This window comes from Lycium ferocissimum, chromosome 8 (genome assembly GCF_029784015.1).
Source record: "Lycium ferocissimum isolate CSIRO_LF1 chromosome 8, AGI_CSIRO_Lferr_CH_V1, whole genome shotgun sequence".
NCBI lineage: Eukaryota > Viridiplantae > Streptophyta > Magnoliopsida > Solanales > Solanaceae > Lycium > Lycium ferocissimum.
The window spans coordinates 55,193,960-55,211,940 of NC_081349.1; the positions used below are offsets into that span (position 1 = coordinate 55,193,960).

At 33.0% G+C, this 17,981-nt stretch overlaps 2 protein-coding genes across 3 annotated transcripts; both read right to left on the reverse strand.

Annotated features, from left to right (window-relative positions):
• Window positions 1–6,132: 6,132 nt before the first annotated feature.
• LOC132067050 (FCS-Like Zinc finger 14-like) lies at window positions 6,133–7,832 on the reverse strand. Of its 2 annotated transcripts, none has more exons than XM_059460205.1 (2): window positions 7,127–7,832; window positions 6,133–6,552 (listed from the first exon to the last, which is right to left on the reverse strand). In XM_059460205.1, the coding sequence occupies exons 1-2, from the start codon at window positions 7,657–7,659 to the stop codon at window positions 6,348–6,350; spliced, it is 738 nt and encodes a 245-aa protein (XP_059316188.1). In that variant the 5' UTR covers window positions 7,660–7,832; the 3' UTR covers window positions 6,133–6,347. The 2 variants fall into 2 exon arrangements, with proteins under 2 accessions (XP_059316188.1, XP_059316189.1); XM_059460206.1 differs by having other exon boundaries at window positions 6,133–6,507; window positions 7,127–7,828.
• Window positions 7,833–13,610: 5,778 nt separating this feature from the next.
• Window positions 13,611–15,071, reverse strand: LOC132066493 (uncharacterized). Its single transcript, XM_059459797.1, has one exon. It carries the CDS (start codon window positions 15,069–15,071, stop codon window positions 13,611–13,613), a length of 1,461 nt encoding a protein of 486 aa, XP_059315780.1.
• Between the last annotated feature and the right edge of the window lie 2,910 nt (window positions 15,072–17,981).

Sequence of the window (17,981 nt, forward strand, 5' to 3'; positions counted from 1 at the left end):
GAACTCATTATAACTTATCATCATCATACATTCGTCATAAATCATGCATTAGAGCTTAAAGACAATATATAACTATATCGGGGTGACATAAGGTCGAGAGCCCCCGATTACATTACGGAGTGATCATAATCATCATATCTCACCTTGAAGGGACTAGCATTATAAGGTGAGTGTACACAATGAACAACATCGATGGATCATACTTTAGGATCATTAACTTCATGGAACAACATATCTTGCTTTAGAATTCTTTAGGCTTAAACTCATCATTATCATTATCATGCTCGTAACGTATCTTTTACCTCTATCTCATACGAAGCCCCTTTTATGAACATAGACTCATAATTTTCCGGAATGTAAAAAAGTCATGGAAAAATCGGAGAATTCATGTCATGGAGTCATGCCTTAGAAAGAAGAGACTAGCCTTACATACCTTTTCGTTTAGCTACTCTATCGCTTGAACGTTCTCCTCCAACGCTCTCGTCTCTACCTTGAAGAGGTTTGTACTAACATTAGATAATCGACAACTTAGTATACTTGACTAAAGTTAGAGAAATTGGGCAACATCTCCTTTGTTTATACAACTTTCTCCATATCATATATCAACTCCCAAACGTCTATAATAATATTCACAATATCATAAGCAATAATCTTCATTCACCAACATTATCCAAATTTCCCAATTTCACTTCAAATCATCCATAACTATGGTCATAGCACACTATTACATTCACTCATATATATATATAATGTTTATCCCATGTTCTTAATGTCATTTATAACATAATTATAATCACAACATATCAAGAATCATGATTCATTCTAAGCTACTACTCAAAAATGTCACTATTCTCACATTCATGACCCATTTTTCTATCTCCTCCTACAATCCAAGTCTTTCAACCTCTCAATACTTTAAACAACATGGAATGATCATAAAACTTACCTTTGATAGTGTGGGAATGGGCTTTGAGTGGAAACACTTCACTTGAGCAAAACTCTAGTTCCACTTCCAATGAGATTTCTTGCCTTGGATGAACCCTAGTGAGTTTCTTGCACTTGATTCTCTTAGTTTGATGAAGTTGATCATGAGTTTCTCTTGAATTCTTGTGAGAGAAATGTGGAGAATATTCTAGAGAGTTCTTGAGAGAAGGGGAATGAAAAATGAAATGAGATTAAATGAACTTGGGTCCCCTTTTATTAACTTAAAATCTGTCCCGCTTTGGTTTCACGGACAAACATACGGTTCGTATAATTTATATGGACCGTATGTGTGATCGTATCTTTGGTCCAGTGAAGGCTCCAATTCTGGGCAGATTATACGATAGTATACGGCCCGTACATTTTATACGGTCCGTATGTTAGACCGTATAATGCTCAGTTTTTCGAAACTTGTTCTCGTCGACTCGTTTGATCTTCAATCTTTATGGAACCTTCTTAACACTTGTTTAACACCTCATTAACAATCTAAGGGACGTTATAACTCTTCTTTAAGATACGATTAAAGAATATCTACCAACTTATGTGTTCTAGACTGCTTTCTTATATGATTAAGTGTTCCAAATAGGCGAATGATAATATTTTTCCGAATTATTCGCCAATCAAACAAGGATTTCCAAACTTAGAAGTAAATTTAGTGAGTGTTCAGCATGATATATATATATATATATATATATATATATATATATATATATATATATATATATATATATATATATATATATATTTTTTTTTTTTTTTTTTTTTTTTTTTTTTATACCTTGGCAGCCCTTTTGGTTTGACTACCAGTAGCTTGCATTAGATTAACTTCCTTATGTTCTTTAAGAGGACTTGAGTGATTTGAATACCAAATGTTAGAAACCAATCTCTGTTCTCTAGTAATGTTCTAGCAAGTATATGTTTAATTCCAACTTAAGTTTTCAAGAGTTTTATCTTCTCTATGTTAAAAATCCTCTATTCAGTAATGTTGTACTCTTAAATCATTGATAACAGTCATCTTCTCTAAATTGATAAATGATGGCTGAGTTAAGATACTAATTGATTTCTCCTATATTTTTGATGAATGGAAACCTGGCACAAGTCCACCGTACTCTGAAATTTTCCTCAGCATTCTGTGTTGGTCCTGAGGCCCAGGGCCGGCCAAAGGGCTAAGCCCCTCCCCAAATTTTTTTCATCCGGCATTCCGTACTCGTATTGATTTTTTCGATTAATTCGATTTCAAGACACGCAAGGCTAATTAAAGAGGGAATTACTCCCTAACAAGATATTTTTATTCTGAGGCATGAAGCCAAGACCTTTAGTTAAAGGAGAATGAGCCTAATTTTTATCACTTATAGATTAATTTTTCTCTAAAAAATATGAAGCAAAAAATAAAAGGCCTCCCGTTGAACTTGGCTTTAGGCCACCGTTCTTATTGAGCTGCCCAGTGAAGTAAATATGATATATTTTAGCTATTAAATATAATTATTGAAAAGTTTAGTTATGTTCCATAAATAGGTAATAATGGAACTTATGCCAAGTAAATTTTACATATTTGAATGGGTCATTTGCACTTTTTCCCTGCTTTGTGCTGGTCTTTAATTTCTGTCCCTCAAATGGACCATATGCCTAGCTGGGCATAAGTTCTTTAAGCGTTCGGACATATAAATTCCATTTGAAGGACAAAACTTAAAACCAGCCCAATTCAAGGCCAAACCGTGCAATTTCTTCTACAATCAGTGTCCCTCCCTAGACCTACGAGCTACGAACATAAAAAAGGAGAGATTGGGCTCATAACGTAGCAGCGGCAGATTGACGACGTAGCAGCAATGGGTCAATCCCAACTAGTTTCTTCTTTTCTGTATTTCACTTATTAATTGTAACAACGTTACTAACTTCTTTACTTTATCCTTCTTTCCCAAGCCAGATGTAAACCCAAAGCAGAGCAGGAAAACTTTATGTTAATAGTTTTGAATACGAAACGTTTTATTTCATAAATGGATTTACAATGCCAAGAGTAGATTAATTCATATTGCCGGTTATCATAAGTTACACTAAGTTTTGAATCCTTTTCTTAGTTATAAATGGATTCCCGAAGTGGATTAGTTGAAACTGATTTGAAAAACCCACTGTTTTCTAACTCAAAAAGAGATTTGATTTCAAACTCGTGCAACTTAAATGATGTTTTGAATTTAGACAAATTTGGGCTAAAGACTCGAGACTATTTTTCTAGACGCAGCTGTGGAACAAAGATTTTCATTAAGGGTTCAAAATATGGTAATAATATCTGAGATGGTTACTCAATTATGACTAGTTCACTCAAAAAGTCAGTTAACTTTATTTTTAAATCACAAAGTCACTCAACAATGGCTAGTTTACTCAAAAAATTACTCAATTTTTTTTCTAACCAGAAAGTCACTCAACTATTGATGTTTCACCTACAAAGTCATCCGACCTATTTAAGTGATTTTTTTAATTAAATGTTTTTGACGTTAATGTTTTACTTAAAGCCATAATTGTAATTATAAGAAATAACAAAAAGTACCAATTTTAAGGGAAATCTACATAGTGTAGCTAACATTAGACCTTATTTTTATTTAGTAGCTATACTTTAATTAATTTACACCTCATAACTAAAAGATGTGTATCAATTACACTCCATAACTAAAATATACAAAATAAAAAAGCAACCCTTATATCCACATTTTTCTCTCTCCTCCCTCCCTTCTCCCTCCCTTCAGCTCTCTCTTCCATGAAAAATATTCAATGTTCTTCAAGTCCACTAGTTCTCCCTCCTTTCTGCTCTCTCTTCCATTTTCTCTCTCCTTCTTCATACTAAAAAATAAAACAAAAACAGAAATTCATTTCCTTCCCATGATGATTACCTTTCGAAATGAACTCGAAATTCCAAAATCGGTCACCACTAATAACCCAACTCACAAAAACAAAGTGTGACAAAAAAAAAAGTGTAACCGTGTGTTTTAATTTTGTGTGATCAGATCTAAAGAATTTTTGTAAGCGTATGGAAAATGGAGTACATAGAAAATTTACTGCAATGAATCGATGCGTTCAAAAATCATTTTATTATTTTGTATTCGCTTTTGGAGTGTTTTTGTTAATTTTTAGTGCATCTATGTTTTTTTATGTATTCAATTTTTAGTGTATTACTCACTGCCTTCACTAAAAAAAAATTTGTATGCAACAAGTTGAATACAATTTTTTTGTATTTATGTTGTTTGAATACCACCGATTTTTAAATACAATAAAGTGAATACAATATAAAAAAGTAGTATAGATGAATCTAACCCAGTTGAATACATTTTGACGATACGAATATAACCGAGTTGAATACATATGACTTGAATACGATGAAAAGAATTTTTTGAAATTTTTTATTATTCGTATTCATGAATACAAAGGTAATGCTTTTATGAATACAAAGAGCCATTTTTTGAATACTATGAAACCGTAGCTACGCTTGGTAAATATTAAAACTGTAGCTATGGCAAATTTTAAACCCCCAATGTGTAGTCATTTATGTAAAATTCCCCAATTTTAATCATTTTATTGACTCACTCACCCCATTAAAAATATATTGACAAAGACCTTTTATTTTACCATCATTCCCTTATAATTTCTCTTTTAACAAAAATTAAAAGAAGAAAAAATACGAAGTCTCGGAATCAACGAGAAAATTAAATGCATATTGGAATGAGAAAATTAGTAAATGAAAAAAGGAACGAAAGCGTAGATTTGATTCAACATCATGTTATTTTCCTTGCTTACACTGGTTAATTGCTTAGGTTCACATCTTACTGTTTGATATCAGAAATTTTTGGTCAATGATGGAGGCCTTGTGATTGCCCCTCCAATATATCCATTTTCATAATTTATTTTATTTTTTTGCGGTCATGTATTTTTTCTTGTTAATTGTCAGACTTTGTATTGCTTCTTCTTTTAATTCTTGTTAAAAGAGAAATTAGGAGGGAATGAAGGTAAAATAAAAAGTCTTGGTCAATATATTTTTTGTGGGGCGGGTCAATAAAATGGTTAAAATGGATTTTTTTATTCTTACCATTTTGGCTTTAAATAAAAAAGTTATGTCAATAAAATTTAATTAAAAAATCACTTAAATATTTTGGGTGACTTTGCAGGTGAAACACCAATAGTTGAGTGACTTTCTGGTTAGACAACAAAGTTAGTGACTATTTGTGTGTACTTACTAGCCATAGTTTAGTGACTTTGTGGTTAGAAAACAAATTTGAGTGACTTTCTGAGTGAACTAATCATAGTTGAGTGACTTTATAGTTAGAAAACAAAATTGAGTGACTTTCTGAGTGAACTAGTCATAGATGAGTTTGAGATATTATCCTTCAAAATATGAGGAAGTAAACACACGAAGAAGTCAAGAGCTGAGATTGAAAGATATATACTATATATACATAAAAAATAATAAGTCTTGTGTATAAAGTATAATTTCCCCCTAAAGGGTTTAGATGAACCCCCTTGCTCTTGCATGGCTCCGTCCCCGGACGTGAGGTCCAAAAATAGTTTGGACCAAGGAAGAACCTTTTCAACACTACTGCTCTCTTCTTTAGAAACAGATTTCATTTTATTAATTAAGGTTTTAATAACCGTCTTTGAAAATGAGTTTCCTAATTGCCTAAACAAATTATTAGGTGGCCATTTTGTATTCTTCCACAAATAACCAATAACAAATAACAAATAATTAAGTTATTGGAACGTTTTTAATCGAGTTTGAAACCGGGTCATAACAATAACTACGATAAAAGAATGGCAAATTCCATATATTTGTATCATATAACGTTCACAAAAATAAATTTAAATAATCATATGTGAGGTTCGATTCAGAGCATATCAATTACTCCCTAACAGCAGCAACTTAGAGAAGAAACTTTTCATTACTCAAACTAGGAAACTAGAGCAAAACATGGTTGGTTGTTTGGATCGACATCATATAGAATTTGCTAGTACGTTCAGTTCACACTTTAAAACTCTTAATTGATTATTAAGTTGTACACATTCAGATCAAACTTCTTTCAGTTTATTTTCAGGGGAGTTCTTGAGTATCTCCAACTCACAACACTAGATATGATTATGCCTCGATTTATGCTAGAAGACTTGAAAGATTAGTGAAGGAAACAGGAGGTCAATTTGCAAAATTCTTTTAGCAGCATCAAGCTTTCTCTTCTACATCCAAGTAAAATTGGATAATACAAAAGACAAAAAAAAAAAGGGAACTTCCTGTAATTAAAGTAGAGCCGTTTATCAAATATATTGAGGTATTTCCGAGTTGTATACTATGTAGTTATGCACTAATATCCTATAGAGCTATTGATTTATTTAGTCTAGACAGCCAGAATTCCGGTAGAAAATATTTGGCCATTAGCATAAGGTGAGGTTGCAATATCAGCAGATCTTGAAAATTCAGAGCTACACTTCTCCTTGTGCTCATCCATTACTATCTGCCTATACCGACACTCTGTGCTACAGAATGCTATCTCTCCCCTGCAATTCATTGACATGAAAAACATCATCAGCACAGTTCCAGTTCTACTTAACAAAAAGAAAAAAAAAAAAAAAGAACCAAACTAATTTGATAATTATCCGGAGGATAGCCAAGTTAATAAGGATTAGTGAGTTTAAAATGAGCATAATCTTAGTATATATAAAGATCTTACATTTTTTTAAAAGATAATGATCAAAAACACAGCTGAACTATCATTTTCTTGCGAGTTTCACATCTCAATTGTAAGCTGTTTTCTTTTTTCCTACCTGAACTATCATCATCTATTTATTAGAACACACTTCGAAGTTGATTAGGCCAATTATTAGTTGTTCCCTTTTCCTACCTGAATTATCATCATCTACTCAACTATGTGTGTTTTAATACATAGGTAGTGATAGTTCTGATAGAAAAAGGGAACAACTGATAATTGGTTTGTGAAATTTGGGAAAATGTGATAGCTCGGGTGTATTTTTTACCTTAATCTCTCTCAATTTTATGTAGTTTGAGCTGAAAGTAATTGGCTCAATTAAAATAACAAAACCCGCGCTAAATCTTTATGTGTTCACAGGGTTATAGTTTGGTCTTTAAAGAATAAGAGAGAAGAAGATAAAGTTATACCTGTACATAAATATGTCTTTGCCATGGAGCTTTTTGTTGCATAAATGACAGGAACTGAGGAAATCTGAATCTGGATATCTTGGAAAATCTCCAAATCTAGTTGGAGATATGTCAAAAACACTTGAACACTTCTGTTTTCTGTCAGTGGATCTTCTGTTTTCTTGTACACTTCCATTGCAATATACTCTAGTATATGACTTTTTATCTGGTCCACGACAAGTAACTACTGTGTCGTCTTCAAAATTGTCCAAGTCTGTTGAATTCCCTGGAATTGGTATGGACTTGATCGAACTTGTGTTGTATACAGGTTTATTAACCTTGATTGCACCATCTTTATTATCATCAAGAGAAGCTACAATAGCTAATCCAACCCCACCAAAATTATTATAGGCTTTTAGACCTCTTGGTGATTGAATCTTGAAATCTAGAGGACTTCTTGGACTAGTGGCACCATATATAGTTCCCGTCCGGTTACCTGAAACTGATGAGCCGGTGATCATTCCGATCACCGGACTTGTTCTTTTGCCTATCATGATTATATGTGATTACTCTTTTTCAAGAATCATCAACAGTGGGATTGTTGAAATGGAGTTGAAAAGTTTAAGGCTTTACAAAGGTCTTTATAAGAAGAAAGCTTTGTAATGCATTTGATGGAGCTGCCCATGGTTTGAATTAAAAAACTTAAAAGAGTTATGATTGCATTATTTTCCAAAAAGAAAATAGTATCGGATTACTCTATTTCACTAGTTCCATTATTAAATAACTTTACTATTTTATTATTTCTAGTCTATTTTATGTCATTATCAAGTTATGAATAGTATAACATTATTTTTCCTATCAGGATTTTTTTAAAGAATATTTTTAGTGCTTTTAATTATTAACACAATTTATGATTTATATTCTCTTTGTAACATTTTAGATGATAAAACTCTCTGTGTTTACTATTTCCTCTATTTTATTCTATATGACGGTATTTGACTTGAAATGGAATTCAAAATATTTAACTTTAAACATGTCATGACATTTTGTAACTAATTTTTTTTTTTACTTTAAGTATAAATGAGAGTTTAAGATAATTTCTAGATATAAAAATGTTTCATTCATGATTAAGAAAATAGTATCACATAAAATAAAACCGACAATATTTCATTACACATTTTTAAAGTACTTTTAGGGCCTGTTTGGAAAGCCACCCAGGTAATTGGAATTGGGTGTAATTGGGTGTAATTACACAGTTTGGCCTGTTTGTTCGACCACGTAATTACATAGTTAGTTGGGAATTGGGTGTAATTGACAGGATGTAATTACACTCTCCAATTCTCAAGGGAGGGCTGAGAATGGGTGTAATTACACCCTGTAATTACAGGGTTACTTTTTAGTTTGTTTATTTTTTTACTTTAATTTCTTTTTATTTTTTATTTCTATTATTTTAATTTTTTTGATTTTTAATATTTTTTTTATTTCTATTATTTTAATTTCTTTTTTATTTTTACTTTTTAATTATTTTTATTTAATGTATTTTTCTTTTTATATTATTTATTTTTCATTTTCTTTCTTCTCATTCCCAACCTTTACTTCTTGTGGTTCCATGTAATTGCTCGTATTTTTTTATTTTATTCATTTAGCATAACCGTGTTATTATTCTAATATTTGAAATTACACATCTTAATATTGAAAAGAATGATTCATTAACAAACTTGACATATAACGAGTGACGTTATTAAAGTAGAATTTCATTGTGAATAAGGTTATAGACTTCCTTTCTTTTGAATTATTTACTTAAGTTACGTTGGAACTTACTTATGTAATGTTAGAATTTGACATAAGAGTATTATGTTGAACTTTTTCTTTTGGATTTTGAATTTAGGTTATATTTTCAATTTTAAGTTATTTGCTTTCACATTACATGTTGTTTATTTTTAACTTACATTTGATGGATTTTTTGTGTCAAACATTTGAATAATGTTATGGCATTATATTTATTAATATTATTTTTTTATCAAACATCCAATCCATGATGGTCTCACAAAAAAAGTCTTCTTTTAAGTTTTATAATTAATTAAAATTAAATATTAATTTGAAAAATATATATTAATTATTTTTGTTACAATATTAGTTACAAATATATGATTATTAATTAATATATTTTCAAGAAACAATGTGTTATTAAATAGCTAATTTAATATCATTTATAAAGGCAATATTTTTAAATATTAATTTTAAATTTTTCATAATTAAATTTTATTTTTAAATTAAACCGACTGTAATTACACTTGTGCAACTGAACAAGACGCTTGTAATTACACCGTAATTACGTTATGACAAACAAACAGGTCGTTGTAATTACACTACTGTGTAATTACTAGGTTGTGTAATTACTACCCTAGTAATTACACCAATTCCAATTACCAGGTGGCTTTCCAAACAGGCCCTTAATTATAAAAGAAAGTTACCATTATTGGAAAAAGAAAGCGTGTTTGTATACTTATTTCTTAAAAAAATTGTGTGTCTCATGTCACACCTCATATCTGGAGAAGCGTGGCCGGCACTCGGTGCCATACTACCCCCGAGCGAATTACTTTAAATCTGAAACTCTGGAGGAGCAGCCCTCAACTTAAGCCAATAGAGCCTATCCGCACACAGACAATACCAACGAGCTGGTAAGGACGCAATCTGGATATATTTAAACACTGGCTATCCCATCTGAACTGGGCACACACACCCAATACATGTATACACAACTGAGCAAGTCGACGAGATTGCTATGATCGTACAAAGCCAACAGTACCCAAACAGACATATACCAGCCAACAAGGCTATCACACAGACACACTATATACAAGACTCATCTACAAGCCTCTAATAAAAGCAAAACAGTACCATGGTCGGGACAGGGCCCGGGCCTACCCATCCAATATGTAGTCACAAAAGAAAGACCCTAAAAGACCTGGCAACTCCGAACAAATGGAGCTCACTGATATCAGATCCTGCATACTGGGAAGGTCTATCAATCGGTCTATCTGTACCTGCAGGCATGAATGCAGCGCCCTCGGCAAAAGGGACGTCAGTACGAAACAATGTACCGAGTATGTAAGGCAATAGATAACTGAAACTAAACTGAAAACGATATAATTTAGAGGCCAAAGAATGCCCTGAATATCTCTCTGATCTGTCTCATATGAAATACAATACAATAGTATCATATATCTCATTGACCAAATGGCCAAGCAACTGTAAAATCTCACTGACCCGTCGGCCAGGCAAATCTGTCTCACTGACCCGTCGGCCAGGCAATACTGTCTCACTGACCAAGAGGCCAGGCTAAATAAAATGTCTCACTGACCAAGTGGCCAGGCTAAATAAAATATCTCACTGACCAAGTGGCCAGGCTAAAGAAAAATATATGTATATAGCATGTTGTATATCTTGTGTAGACTGAAATATATGAAGATGTCAACATGTCTTTCTCTAACTCTTCTACCAACAATGAACTAAGAAGCGGATAGGAATCCCTCGGAAGATACAATACCACATCTAGAAATGTTACACCTCTATGACAACTCTAAACAATAGTTCTCTTTCTTTAAGATTTGATAAGCACTTACTGTCTATGGATCATGCCAAGAAAAAGAAAGGATAGCCATTATATACCCCGTCGCTTACTTAACCACTCAACGTTTATCCTCCCCAGCTTGCAAATATTATAACTTGAAGAACTTCACTTCACACAATTTACTCCAAAGCTTATCCACCACAATTTTAACTAGGAGCAAGAACACACCTCTTCCATGAACTAGCTTAGGGTTTCAACGTTTGATCTTCTTTGGAAATAGCTTGGGATGATTTGGAATGGTTATTGGGTGTTTGAAGAGCTTAGAGGTTTAGAAGGATCTGATTTTCGGTGAAAATGAGCCCCAAAAGTCATGCCCCTTTTATTTATAACAAAAGAGAAAAATTCCACCGCCTCAATTTCACGGTACACACTCACGATCGTGAAAAATTTCACTAGCCGTGAAACTACTCCAGAAACTCCTCACCACTGTCACCATTTCACGGTGGCAAAACACTATTTTCACGGTCAGTGAAATTATTCACGGTCCGTGAAAATGGCCGTGAAGATGTCCCTACTTCTCAGATTTGCGTTCCTTCAGTTGCATTAGAAAGAAGACTCACTAAACTTGAATTTACATAGGTTATGCGTTCCATAACTCCTCATATTCTAGGAGATATACCTCTCTCAAGTTGAACCAAAAAATCCTGTCCAAAATTCTGTCAAGTTTTCCCAAAGTTTCGACAAACTTAATTTCTTTGATTCGCTTGTTCTCCAATCTTTCCATGACTTACTAAACATGAACTTAAACCCTCATAACCATAAGATAGGCATGTATAATCTCATATAACCTTGAAGATAACTCCGGTGTCCACGACTAGGACACCTAACATCTAACGAATCTCAACGTACAAAACTACGAGGTGTAACATCTCATAAACAAAACATTAATTTTTCCTTGAATAACATTTTCAAATCATTTCTTTTTTAAAATACTCCCTCCGTCTCAATTAATGTGACATAACTTTTTAAGTCTGGTCTAAAAAATGTTTTTATAATTAATAATAACTTAATTTGAAATTCTCTTTTTTAAAACTTTGTGCCTACTCAGCATAAATTGAGACAGAGGGTGTAGAAAAAAAGGCTATAGACATTCTTTTAAAATAACAAAAGCGTGGTAGAAAAACATTTTTGCGAAATATTCGCAGACAAATTCACTCTGAAATTATTTTCAATTATGTCGCTTGTCAAGTGAACATATTTTATGAGGTGTCAATGTCAATGATTGAGACTCAATCCCTAGGCATGGCCCACTTCGCCGGGATCTGACACGATCACCGATTCCGGCGAGTTTTATTCGCCGGCGATGAGGGTACGTGTTAAGAGAGCAAAAGGAAAATGCCAAGATATCAATTATTGGTGAGACCACTAAATGGAGTTGTTGGACCCCACCGATTTATTTCATGTCTCTTTCTTTTAATTTTAATACAATAATAATAATAGTGGGGTGCCCTTATGCCCATTGGTGTGGGAGTTACGTTTTGTAAACGATAGCAACTTGTGCTTTGAATAGTAAGGTTAAATTTATAATCTAGTGTGTAAATATAAATGGGAGTAGGTTATAAGCAGTATTTTATAAAATGGTTGGGGAAAGGGGTTGGGGATCTAGGTATTTTTATTTAACGAATAATTACGTGACATTGCTGCTTCTAAGAGCTATTTAGGATAATAACTACTATTTGCAAAAATTACATTTCGTAGTTACATTTTTATTTCGTAGCTACATGATACATCAAGCGGCCGTGCTGGAGTGGTTATTGGGTGTGGGCCCTGCTCGTGTAGGTTTGAACCCAAGCGATCACATTATTTTCTTACATATTTTTCACAGCTTCTTCTCCTTTGTATGAGTATATTTCATCATATGTATCTCATATGTATTTGGCTCATATATCTTGTATCTCTTACGTATTTGGGTTCTTGTCTTGTATCTGAATGTATTTTTGCTCTTGTCTTGTATGTGAATGTATTTAGCTTCATATGTATTTTGAATGTACACAGTGTATTTTGAAATTTTGTTAAAATACATTCAACTTTACGGCGGCTCGAATACAACCAAGTACATGTGACATCAGATAAGGTTGGATACAACTGAACAGTGTATTCAAATACTGTCAAATACAGCAAAAATGTGTAATGGTAGCTACGATTGTAAATATAAAAAAGGTAGTTACAAATCAGAGGCGAATCCAGGATTTCATGCGGATGGGTTCACCATTGCTTTAAGATAAGATATAAATTTTTATGAGGACATCGACTTCCCGAGCAAAAGATAATTAATTATATTTTTTTAAGAAGTAAGTTGTTTTATAATTACAATGGCATCAAAGAGATGCATGATTACAAAAGAAGAGGAAATATCAACTCTTACAAAGATAACAAAAACCTATCATAAGACTAAAGAGCTAATAAAATCCAAAAAAACTAAACAACCCTTCTATTACAATTGTACACGACGAAGCTTCATCCTTTGAAAACGATCCATAATAGCATCATTGCTTATAGTTGCAAATACCTTACGCTCTATCTTACAAACTAAACAACCATTTAGAAATTCTTCACCAATGCGATTGCGTAGATCATTTTTTGTGAGCTTCATTGAGGAAAATGCTCTTTCCACACTTGCAGTAGCAACAGGTAAAATCAATGTCAGCTTCACAACATCAAAACGATTATTGAGCTCCTGAAGTTGCAAATCAATAATTACATAAAATACTTCCACATGAAAGTGATGTAAATATGAAACTCCGGACCTCTTACGCTTCGATCTTGGATAGTCATCATCCATTTTGGAAATCAAAATTTCATGTTTTCCACAAAATGAATAAACGTCATCCATCAAAGACTGCAATTCACTTTCTCTCATTTTTTGCAATCTTATCTTTGCAAGGTTAAGCAACTCCATAGCATTGACGATATCTCGATCTTTCTTTTGTAAACTCTTTTCAATTCATTTGTAAAAAGCAACACCTTGAACATCAAATGCAAAATAAAGACAAATTCAAATTCCTGAATGTTATCCAAAAGATTTCCTGCTGCAAGTCTATCAAGCTTGAGTGGAGAATCTTCTTTCATATCTTTAAGCACATTAGCAATTGAAGAAAATATAATCATGAAATTCTCCAAGGTCTTAAAATGAGATCCCCAACGAGTATCACCTGGTCGTTGGAGACCACGTTCTTGATTCAATCCTTGCCCAGTAAAAATTTCTCCAGCTTTAAGCAATTCTTCCAACTTCTCCACTTGGTGTTGTCGAAGTAATTCCCTGCACTTAAAAGATGTTCCAATAGTATTCAATACATTAGTGACAACATAAAAGAAATTTTTCACATCCGAGTGTTTTCTAGATAGAGCGACAAGTGGCAATTGCAATTGATGAGCAAAATAGTGAATACAATATGCAGATGGAACATCTTGCAAAATCAAAGACTTTAGGCCATTTTTTTCTCCTTGCATATTACTAGCTCCATCGTAACCTTGTCCACGTAATTTCGATAAACATAGCGAGTGATTCTCAAGTAAAGAATAAATTGCTTCCTGTAATGATCTTGCAGATGTATCACTCACATGGACAATGCCCAAAAAGCACTCTATCAACTCTCCACTTTTGTCAACGTATCGCAAGACTAGGGCCATTTGCTCTTTATGTGAGATGTCCTTTGATTCATCAACTAATATACCAAAATAATCACTATCCAAGTCTTTAATGATAGCTTTAATTGTTTCTTTAGCACAAGAATCCACGATATCCTTTTGAATTGTTGAACAAATCATCATATCATTTTTTGGAGCATGTTGTAATATTACCTTTTCCACATCCGGATGGTTATTTCCATGAAATTCCAAAAGTTCAAGAAAAAGACCTTTGTATTCGGAATCTTCACTCTCATCATGACCACGAAATGATAATCCATTTCTTAGGAGAAACCTTACCACATTAATCGAGGCATTTAATCGAATTCGATAATCACTCTTGTCTTTCTCATTGAGATTGGACAAAGAAGCTCGAATCGATTGACGTTGATTTTTCAAATCTAGCATCCTATTGAAACATTTATTATGAGTACTATTTACTTCACCAACATGTGATTTAAGTCTCGCCGGACCATGGTTCCAACTCCTAAAACCATCGTCTGCAAATGCTCTCCCCGCATTACCACGACTTTCAAATTCATTCTTGAACAAATAACAACACAAACAAAATGCAGCATCATCTTTTATGCTATATTCCAACCAACCAGAGTATGGAGGCTTATACCAATCAGGATTAAATTGACGCATCTTGTTCCCAAACTTAGATTTAGGAAATGCTTCCAGTTCCGGTTGATAAGGCCCCATCTCAATATAATATCTCCTAACTTTATCTCGAATATTAGGACTAAAAAGCGAAAAATGGTTCTTCTTTCTTTAGGATCACGTTCAAGAGAGCCCAACTCAAGACTACAATCAACATTTGAAGAAGGGGGTGAAATTGTCTCTCTTTGAATTTCCGGAGCTATATGCAAATTAACGGATGGACGGCTACTAGAACTTGGTTGTCCAATGTACAACTTAGTCACGTATTTATCCATTTTGATTCATACATATTTAAATAACTATTCAACTTAGTCACAAATTTATCTCTTGCAAATTCATAATAAAATAGAGGAATCACACCCTTTTCACATTAAAATATAAGGGTATCGCACCCTTCTAAATTTGTAATAACATAGAGGAATCACACCCCTTTCGCATTCACAAATAAGGGAATCACACCCTTTCATATTTGTAATAAAATAGAGGAATCGCACCCCTTTCGCATTCAAAAATAAGGGAATCACACCCTTCTAAATTTATAATAAAATAGAAGCGCACCCCTTTCGCATTCAAATATAAAAGGGGGAATCTGCAGGTCCACATTTATAATAAAATAAAGGAATCACACCCCTTTCGCATTCAAATATAAGGGAATCACACCCTTCCACATTTATAATAAATTAGAGGAATCACACCCCTTTCGCATTCAAAATTATAGAGAAGTGTTCATTACCGTCTATCGAGCTCGAAATTTAGTACAAATACGATCCAAGAGGTCCAAAACTTTACGGCTGCAATGCAAATGTACTTCTCCTTCGAAACAAAATGATGACTCCAACCTAAAAATGAAAATTTGTCAAATTTCTTAAAACCCATAAACCCCAAAACTCAAAAGAACCAAGAAAATAAGCTTTCAAATATTAAAACCCATAACACCCAAAATTCAAAACTAAAAAAAAAAAAAAATCAAAAACCCAAATTCAAAAATCAATAAAAAGACCAAAAAGGTATTCGAAAATTCAAAACTTACCGGATACCTTATTGACTGAGATATTTTATTTTGAAATTAGAGAATAAATATGAGAATGGAGAATAGATTTTACCTTTTGAAACTTGGGACTTTAATTTTACTTAGATGTATTTTGGCGGGTTCATTGCAAGCTTGCATTTAGCTATCAGCTATGGGTTTCTACTTGCTAACTTCTAAGTTTCTTGTTCATCGTTGCAGACTTGCAGTGCATCCATGGAGGCTTTTTTTTTTTCTTTCACTTTTTGGGATTTGGTACAATTTGAAGGAAAGAAAACTAAGTATTGAAAACGTTTTTCACTTGTACTAATAACTAATATAATACTATAAAAAGACTTGTAATAACTAATAATATAAAAATGAAGGTGAAAAGGTAACTTTAAAAAATAATAGCAAAAATTTAAAAAGTTGCACAAGCGGGGGATTGAACCCGCGACCTTGAGAATACAAATATAACCTCTAACAAGTGCCCCACTCAGTCTATTTGGACCATGTTTTCACTTAGTTAATATTAGATATATTTTCAGAATTATACACATAATATATCGAGTTCAGTCGAATGACCATGTGTTCACGTGCCCCAAAAAATACACATAAATTTTTTGAATAGGAAGGTTAAATTTATAATCTAGTGTGTAAATATAAATAGGAGTAGGTTATAAGCAGTATTTTGTAAAATGGTTGGGGAAAGGGGCTGGGGATCTAGGTATTTTTATTTAAGGAATAATTACGTGACATTGCTACTTCTAAGAGCTATTTAGGATAATAACTACTATTTGCAACAATTACATTTCGTAGTTACATTTTCATTTCGTAGCTACATGATACATCAAGCGGCCGTGCTGGAGTGGTTATTGGGTGTGGGCCCTGCTCGTGTAGGTTCGAACTCAGGCGATCACATTATTTTCTTACATATTTTTCACAGCTTCTTCTCCTTTGTATGAGTGTATTTCATCATATGTATCTCATATGTATTTGGCTCATATGTCTTGTATCTCTTACGTATTTGGGTTCTTGTCTTGTATCTGAATGTATTTTTGCTCTTGTCTTGTATGTGAATGTATTTGGCTTCATATGTATTTTGAATGTACACAGTGTATTTTGAAATTTTGTTAAAATACATTCAACTTTGCGGCGGCTCGAATACAACCAAGTACATGTGACATCAGATAAGGTTGGATACAACTGAACAGTGTATTCAAATACTGTCAAATACAGCGAAGATGTCTAATGGTAGCTACGAATTGTAAATATAAAAAAGGTAGTTACAAATGATTAATTGCTCCTAAAAGGTAGTTATTTGTGTAAGTTGTCCTTTATTTAATCTAAGTTAAGGCGTAAGCCCATGATATTTTTTTTATTTTTTAATGATAAAATAGTATATTATTGAGTGTTAAAAAAATCTTCTCTAAAAGTTAGAGAAGTGGGTTAAAAAAATATTGAGTGTTAGTGACAAAGTGCATCAACGAGAGTTAGAGAGAAGTGCTCTAAAAATTGAAGGTTGAAGAGAAGTGCTCCAGCAATTGAAGGTTGAAGAAAAGTGTTTCAACAATTGAATATTGATAATAAGCGCACCAACTATTGGAAGTTGGAGAGCAGTTCTGCAACACAACCAAGAAAAAAATAACTGGAAGTTAGAGAGAAGAGTTCTCCAACAATTGAAAGCTGAAGAGAAGTGCTTCAACATTAATTGAAGGTTGATGAGAAGTGTATCAACAATTGAAAGTTGGAGATAAGTGCTCCAATACCAATAAAAGAAATTGAAAGTTGGAGAGAAGTGCTCCAACACAAAAACAAACAAAAAACATAATAATTGAAAGATTGCAGAAGTGCTCCAACACAACAACAATAGAAGGCAGGAATATACAACTTTGAGTTACAGGAGAATGTTCAAAAAAATAATTCAAGTTGTAGGAAACCAAAAC

Excerpts from the sequence above, each read along its gene's own strand:
- LOC132067050 (XM_059460205.1), bottom strand. The coding sequence starts at position 7,659 with ATGATAGGCAAAAGAACAAGTCCGGTGATCGGAATGATCACCGGCTCA. Across the intron at positions 6,553-7,126 it reads AAAGACATATTTATGTACAG|AACTGGAACTGTGCTGATGA; the intron begins GTATAACTTTAT and ends TTTGTTAAGTAG.
- LOC132066493 (XM_059459797.1), bottom strand. The coding sequence starts at position 15,071 with ATGGGGCCTTATCAACCGGAACTGGAAGCATTTCCTAAATCTAAGTTT.